At 35.8% G+C, this 8,656-nt stretch overlaps 1 protein-coding gene across 1 annotated transcript; it reads right to left on the minus strand.

Moving 5' to 3' along the window:
* Positions 1-1,030: 1,030 nt before the first annotated feature.
* LOC107100216 (C-X-C chemokine receptor type 3-like) lies at positions 1,031-6,917 on the minus strand. Its single transcript, XM_015398625.1, has 3 exons — positions 6,846-6,917; positions 3,216-3,620; positions 1,031-3,148 (listed from the first exon to the last, which is right to left on the minus strand). The coding sequence occupies exons 2-3, from the start codon at positions 3,618-3,620 to the stop codon at positions 2,414-2,416; spliced, it is 1,140 nt and encodes a 379-aa protein (XP_015254111.1). The 5' UTR covers positions 6,846-6,917; the 3' UTR covers positions 1,031-2,413.
* Between the last annotated feature and the right edge of the window lie 1,739 nt (positions 6,918-8,656).

Genomic DNA, 8,656 nt, shown 5'->3' on the forward strand with positions numbered 1-8,656 from the left:
CCATTAGCTGCCAAATAAATGGCCACTATTCTTCCTGGGGTCATCACATTAAAGAAATTACATTACATTATTAACAAACCATTAAAAAAAAAAAAAAAAATTTGCACAAGTTGCACATTAGGAAATAATAGGAACATGAAAAAGAGTGAAAATATACAATTAAAATATACAAGTAAAAATACACAGGTCAGTTCATCATATCATCTGCAGTAGTTTCAGTGGTTTCAGTTATTTATGTGATTCTGTTTTGCAAGTCATGGGTTTCTTTTCCATTTTGTGTTATATTTAATCAGTGTTATATTTTTTGAGTTACTCTCTGTTGCCCCCTTATGCCAGTCTCCTTTCCTCTAGCTCCCTTCTAGTTACTTCTATCCACAACTGCTCCCTATCAGCTGATTAGCCCATTCTTTGTTCTGTCCCCCATACATACAACTCCTGTGCAGTTCCTCATTGCTGATCCTCTTCTTCTTGTATGTTTCTCCCGAGCGTCTTTAGTTTTTGGTTTCTGAGTTTCCAGTCTGTTATTTCTGGATTTGTGATTTTTTACCATCTACTTCACCAATAAAACTTAAAAAAAACCTTTTCTGCCATCTCTACTCTGCATTTGGGTCCACAACAACATCCAGCAACCTTGACACCTACATCCTAACCAGATCTGCTCTTCATATAAATTTCCAATGCAATTCAGATACTGAAATGAGCGTAGCTTCCTTGAGGTCTTAGCTGTTATAGTTACCACGCATCTTCCCTAGGGGGGATAATGGAAAGCTAGACTATGATCATCATGTTGCTTGCTTTATAGCTAGCCATATTTTTCAGAATAATCGAAGCATTGATAGAAAGCAATCCTTGGAAATAATAACAATAATACATTTTATTTGAAAAGCACCTTTCACAGCATTTGACTCACTGTAGTGAACAAACTGCCACACATTAAAACATACAATGAACAGGTATGGACATAGTGCATCCTAAACAGATTTTTTTTTTTTTTAGTTTAGACTTACATGTAAACAAAGAAAAGGGTCTAGATATTGAGAACATCTGGAAGAAAAGAATTTCCAATTCCAGAAAGCTTTGTTGACTGTGGTGCTAAGGAAGGAGGAACAGCAGAGTGAATGGAGGAGGAAGAATGAAGGATAAAGGAAACAATTGAGGTTTGATTGAGATAAGAAAAGTTGAGGTAAAGCGAGGCTGTTAGTAACCTTTAATGTGCAAAATCTTAAATCGTATTCTGATTTCGACAGGAAGCCAGTAAGTAAGTAAGTAATTAGCCTAAGTAAGCAAGCTGGTTTTTAGAAAAAAGTCTTACTTTAAACTTGAATCTGCAAGGGTTACACAATTTAATTCAGGTATATTCTGTACATGAATCCTCAATAATATTTAAAAGAATGTTACTTAGCAGGTTTAGAAGAAATAAGACTCTTTTTGTAGCATTTTATTACTGTCTGCCATAATTCTGCCTGGACATTTTTCCCAAAAGAAGGATTAATACTCATCCATAAGGATGGTTTCAAATTGTTAACACAGCTTTAAGCAGTTTATACATTTTCAACAAGTTTGAGGTTGGACCATTCAAGGATATGTAATCAGTATATATCTCCTTTATTCATTTAAACAAGTTTTGCAAAGTGATTCAGCTCATTGTCCCGTTGCAGCACCCAGATATGTTCAGGTTTCCATTATGTCATTTTCGGTTTAAAGTGGAGCTATAGCTTTTGGGAAAAGTGCTTATTTTTAATATTTTCACCCACCTTGAACAATGTAATGTCTATTGCAGCCATTGTAACATCCCCACAGGATAATGCTACCAACTTAAAGCTTGACTGCTGCAACATTGTTCCTATAGGTTGTAAGTCTTACTTTGAGTTGTCAAATATTCTTGTTACCAAATATCTACATCTTTGCGCATCAGACCAAAAATTCTTTCTCCTGAGGGATTTTAGCTTGACTATATTCAAAGTTATACAAATATATACATACTGTAGTAGAGTCTGTAGAATACTTTCAAAGTAAAAAGCATCTATATAGGATTGTTACCTCTCACGTTGATGTTAATGTTGATTCAGTGAGGATAATAAGAATATTTATTGATGATAGACTTCTGAGTCTTTGGTTCCAAATGTCAAGGGTAATTTGGGTTAGATAGTTGTTGAGCACATATTATACTGCTGGAATTACCCTGATGACATAACAGTTAAAACTGTTTGCCTAAAAGCTAAGCCAGCGAAACAACCAGTTTTTTACCTAGACCTTTCTGGCTACAAAAAGTCTTGGTTTTCTATAGAGCTTTAACTTTTTGGATAAGAGAAAATTCACATTCACAATCCTAGTTCTTCAAAAATGTGGGATCTTTACTAAAATAATGACATTTATTCTTAAAGAATATATTTAAACTTTTTAGTGTGGTCTTTCAGATTGCAAAAGAGTTTAAGGTGTTGGCTGTCTCAGACCCAATGGAAACTTCCTTGGCAAAAGTCTCAGATTTGACACTTAGCTTTATTTTGCAACCCATGGACCTGAGGATGTTCAGCAGCTGATGTTGGAACTTCACACCTAAAAAAGCATAAAGGATGGGATTGAGGCTGCAGTGAAGGTACCCCAGACTCTCAGTCACTAACCAAGCTTTGTGCATTGATGTTCTTGTTCCACATGATGCTTCCCCAATGATTCTTTGTTGAATTGTGTCCACAATGAGTATAATATTAAGTGGAGTCCAGCAGAGAAAGAAAGCTGCGACCACAGCTATTATGACTTTAAATGCTCTCTGCTTTCTGAAGCCTCTTGTGCCACACCCCAGCTGCCACAGGATAGAGGAGTAGCAGATGATCAAAACAAATGAAGGTAGTATGAAGCCCACAGTGGGGTACAGCCATCGTGCTACCATTTGTAGGTTATAAAAGTGATCTGGGCTAAGTTTAAAATAGTTATGAACACACTTTGTTCTACTTTGTCTGACATCTTCCACAGCTTCCAAAAAGTACCAGTCAGGGATGGAGAGCATCAGGGAGAAGCACCACACCACCAAGCAGCTTGTTTGCACCCGCCAGGGCTTTCTGCAAGTGTACATCTTTGTAGAATGGACAATAAAGAGGTAACAGTCCACACTGATGCAAGCCAGGAGGAAAATCCCACAATACATGCTGATCTGAAAGAAAAAAAACAATAAGATATTTCTTACTTTCAGCTATTATTTGTTATTGTCGAAATCTCACCGTAAAAACAGCTCCAGCAATCTTGCAGAGAGGAGTTCCAAAAGACCACCCAACCGGGCTAGCAGACTGTACAGCCCAGAGCGGCAGCATCAGCAGCAGCAGGATATCCGCAAAAGCAAGGTGAAGAATGAAGGTATTCGTCACATTCCATGCCTTCCTGCTCTTTAAAAGCACAGCTATCAACAATCCATTTCCCAGGATCCCAACTCCAAAGATCACTGAGTAAAGAACTGGGATGAACACTGCCTCGAATTTCATACCCATAGTCAGGTCACAAATGTCTCCATCCTTGTAAATGTAGTCTTCATAAAGAGAATAGTTGTCATAGTTCTCAGGTAAATCATCTAGAAATTCCTCCCACCATGGTTGTTGTGATGACTTCACAGTAGCTTCCATCATCCACATCTGTAAGAGAGCAAGATGGTTAAAATCAAGTTCTTTAGGTTCTGAAGCGAATCTCGAACGACATGATGTTTGGACTCTCCAAGTGATTTCCCCACCATAAGGTTATCTGATATATCAGATCGCAAAAGGGGCCTTGTCAAGTACTATTAATTTAGGAATTTGTATCCTAGTCGCTTAATCAGGTTGCATACAAAGGTTTCCTTATCAGATTATCCTTCCCTGTTAGCTTACCATAATGCATTTGTGTACATAAATCTTTGTTTTTGCTTTATTTGTAGTATACAAACCACTTTTGTATATTCTTCCCAGTGGAGGTTCAAAAGAAGGAGGAAAGTCTAAGATCAAGTGTGAAAAAAAATCGAAAATGAAAGCCAAGTAATTAAATACCAGTAGCTCTCAGACAACAATGTGAATGTCATGATTCTGCACTTTTTGGTTCTGTTTAAGTTTTCTTTTTGAGTTTTCAGTTATACTTTGATTCATGTCTTTCTGTATTTTTTAGGGCATTGTTTTATTTCCATTTTGTGTCTTTATATTTTTTTTTTGGTTGTATTTGTGTTCTTATGTATTTCTTGTTTACTCTCTGTTGCCCCCATGTGTCAGTCTCCTTTCCCTAGCTCCATTCTATATCCTTCTGTCCACACCTGCTCCCAATCAGTCAATTACTCATATCTTTGTTTGTTTTGACATTTATACTCTTCCTCTGCAGTTACTCAGTGCTAGATTCTCTTCATTCCTTAATTTCCTCTTTAACCAATGTGTTCCTCTTTGTTCTGGTCCTTGTTTCCTTGATCATTTATTTTTTTGATTTATGCTTCTGTTGCCACTACTTCTTATGAAATTAGCAAGAAACCACCTCAGCTTCTGCCTCTGCATTTGGGTCCTGCAAAAAACTCAATGCAACCTGACAGTGAATGCTAGTGTTAAATGAAGCAGAAGCTAAAACTTGAAAGCATTTAGGTTTTATTCCTAAACTAATGGAAGTGAGAATACTCATTTTGTATATGATCAACTATTAAATGGCCGTTATTACTGATTATCAGTCCCATAGCTGAGTTTCTGCCTGTTTCTCCTCTACCTTCTAGGATTCTTATGGCTGATAATATGCAGCTTTCGTTGATAACAGCTGCCTCAGCAGTTAAAAACCGTAAGTTTTATTTACAATTTACCTACTTAATACTGTCCAACTTTATTTACAGGGTACCTACTGCGTTTTAAAGCTTTACTTCAACTTAATTCCACATGTTTCAATCATACACATTTGATGTGGAGTTTAATAACAATTCAGTTGACATATGATATTTTTTGTTTTGGTTCGTGAGTGACATTCAATCATTTTTCTTTTCTTTTTTTTTTAATAGACGAAGAATTAAGAAAATTATGTAGAGATTATACCTAAAGAGTTGTTTTTTTTTTTTTTTTTAAAGGAAGTACCTTAGGGTTAGGCTTATGATTAATTCAGTGATAACAACCTAAAGAGCCTACTGGGAAGTAGGAGGCATGATCTGAAGCCATTCTATGCAACTGATAACCGCTAATAATGGCCATTTAATGGAATGATAAAATCCAAAGCAGCTGCATAAACACTATCGAACTATGGACTTTGTTGGATATTGTTTTATTTGAAGATTATTAAATTTTTTCTGTGTGAGTGTTTATTAGTTTTGTAGTCAAGACCACAGCAACCGAGACCAAGGAATACTGAGACTGAGAAAAGGAAAGACTTTTAGAGTTTGAGACCATTTAATGTTCTTGTCTTGACTCGGTTCTGGCCTTTTAAAGGTCCTGGCCTTTTCTCAGTATTGGTACTCTTGGTCTCGGTTACTGTGGTCTTGACTACAACCCTAGTTTTTATAGGCCTAGTTTGTGACTAGGTTCCTGTAATGCAGGAAACATATTAAAATGATGATTGTCTTTCTACGGAAATGTGCTATATAAATAAACTTGCCTTGCCCTTTCCTCTGCTAAAGAGGCATGACAAATTTGACTAGGCTGAGAGGAATAAGGAAGGAAGACCAAAGTGTGGAAAGCTAACATTTCAATTATGCACTTTAAATGATTTCTAAGTTAAAAAACAGTAACTGTCAATTTTTGCTGTGGATATTAGCAGAGGCCGGTATAGATCTATTGCTTCTGAGATGGTGGTTTCACTTATATATTTATAGGAAGCGATGAAAAAGGTTTGTTTCAGTGTTGTTTTTCCTCAGAAAAAATCTGTAAACTAAGAACAGCCTTGAGTCTACCTGCTGAAAAATTGTTAGACTGTATAAGCTCTGTAAACAGGCCAAGTGAGACCAAATCAGGTTGAATATACAATAATAAAATTCATAAACACAGTTTTGTAAATTTTTTATGTTTTCTGTATTAGATCATTGTCAATGCGCCAAAAGTTAAGACATATTTGAAGTTGTTTATCATGCTTCAAATTGTGATAAACCTTATTCACAATGCAGGAACTGTCCTGATTAACTCTTGAATGAAAAGTTTAACGCACTTTGGTGAAAAGAAAACAGTTAGGGAAATGAAAATAGCTTAGACTACATATTAAAGAGGAAATACGGGTGCTCAACTATAAATTGCATTTGTATGAGGATTATAAACTCCAATGAACTTTTTTTAATCATCCAGCAAAATGGATCCATTATTTTAACTTTTAATTGAATCTCAATTAAGTGCCAAGAAATCAAACAACAGAACAAGTTTGAAGAAGTCTTCTACATTAAAATTTACCCAAAATAAATTTTTTTATAATTTCTTATTAGGAAAACAGGCAGCTATAAAAATCCCCCAATCATACATTATATCCACAAACAATTTAAAGATTTAAAAAGAGATTTCCAGCGTACACTGAGAACAGGGGTGTTAGACAGCGGTCACTTATAAAGACAAAAACAAGACACTTGTGGGCACTAATAATCCAATATAGCATGAAAGAATCCCTGCTAAAAGAACAACTACAAAAAGAACAAGAGCACTTCGTAGAGCATTGCAAAGATATTAACCTAAAATCTTTTGCTCTCAAGTCCCACTCTAAATGTACCATAGTGTAGGACTTTCTTTAGTATTACTTTGATGCGAAATGACTTACAGTTGTGCCAAAGTAAAAAATACCAAAGAATATATTCAAGCAATAAATACGACCTTTTATAAAATAAATTACCTTTAAGTATTTATAAAAGGCAAGTTCTGTTTGAGCATAAAAGATTATTGGTATGAATACCTTACCAATCTTGTTGAATCTTGAAGGTCAGACAAGTATTGCACAAATGCTAGTAAAGGGCTTGCAAAACAATTTAAAGAGGAACCAAAAATACTCCAGCCCCCCAACCCCCCCACAAACTCCACCAGGGGAACTTTAAAAGGGTTTTTTTTTTTTCAATTCTATTGAACTGTCCAGCTTCTGTTTGCACTTCAAATTAATACATTTCATAAATTTTCCTTATTAGATGGGAGTGATAAGTAGCCACTGATTACTTAAGAAATGAACAACACAATAAAATGAAATCATAAACGATCACAGCCCAAGGCCAGAGAAAATAAACACTGATTGACCAACATGGATTTACATGATTTTAGCGTTTGATTTTTAGTTCATTTTAATGGAGAGTTGGGACAGTGCTTGACGTAAATGATGAAACATAGGTTTCCCAATAAACCACAAAAAGCCCAGCGCTATTGTTCTCTTTTACCCAGCCATGAAAATAATAGTTTCATTTTCTTTTAATGTATACATTGTGTTGGTTGTCCTAGCAGTTTCACATAATGAATGTCATAAAGCATTAGAGATAATAGAGATTCACCATCCACATTCATTACTTTATACGCATTACCACATCTTACTAAAAGAGATCTGCAAATATCAATCACATTAGAAGCTTTCATGTCCAGATTGGTCTAAGTAGGATTTGAGTTGTTTTTAAGCTTTCAACAATGGGTATATAGAGTATGTGATGATATATATCCTTGGGCCCCTTTGAATTTTTATGTACTATAAACTGTTTTCTTGCAACCTGTAAGACAGTTACCTTCACCATGCCAACCTCTCCCTGTGTAGTTGTTGCTGTTTTAATGACGCCGACCTAGAGTCACTGCAGCATGGAACAGATGCACTGGTATGGTCTGATGCAAAATGAGATTTGCAACAACAGTGAAATAATTCTAGAATAAATTCTCTGGTTTTGGTGTATTTCTACTGCATGATATTACAGCATCTCTGATAATTGTGCTCTTCCTTTGGAAGACTCAGCAAAGTCTGTTCAGGTGCAGTGCAGTAAAGGCAGGTGCTTCCTGGATGAGGTGAGTAATAATGACAGCTCTACATAAATCTGTCATAGCCACTCACTTTTTACTCATCCTGTAAGAAACTGGAGAGCAATGCTAAACAAACCATAGCAAACTGCTAATGATGCTAACTCTACATTTATATGAAAGTCAAATGCTCATGTGTACCCTTGTGGAAAATAAGGGTATAAATTTGCTCCGAATGAGCTGAATTTATTTCTTTTCTCTTAAAATTGATGAAACATCAAATTAAAGACATTTCAGAAGGATTTTAAACATAAAATACCAGACTAAGGCTCCCATAACTCAGTGATTCTCTCCTCCTCAATGGTAGGGTTTGGTTAGTTGGTTTTGTAACTGGACTCACTTTGCTACTGTACTACTATACTTCTATAAATGGAGCTGGAAATGGGGGAGTTGAATTGAAATAACAAACCATAGCTGTTATTTTTCCCAGTGGCATCATGTCTGGTCTGTTCTTTTCCCTCAGTAACTGTATCAGGGGTGATTAAAAGGTTGTAAGAGATGACTAATTGGGAATCCTGAATTAGTACTATGTCTCACAGGTTTTAAATGCCTTTATTGTCTACCTTCTCTTGGTATGTCTACTGACCTTAATCATTGATACTTAAGCAAGACAAGTCTCTTTTGGCGTTCCTAAAAGTTCCTTTGAGTTGCTACGTAAAATAATAAAATAATTTGAGTATTTGGTCACGCTTTGATCCAGCCCTCAGGGAAGTGGAATATCAATATCA

The sequence above is a fragment of the Cyprinodon variegatus genome, unplaced genomic scaffold (genome assembly GCF_000732505.1).
Source record: "Cyprinodon variegatus isolate N-32 unplaced genomic scaffold, C_variegatus-1.0 Scaffold946, whole genome shotgun sequence".
Classification (NCBI taxonomy): Eukaryota; Metazoa; Chordata; class Actinopteri; order Cyprinodontiformes; family Cyprinodontidae; genus Cyprinodon; species Cyprinodon variegatus.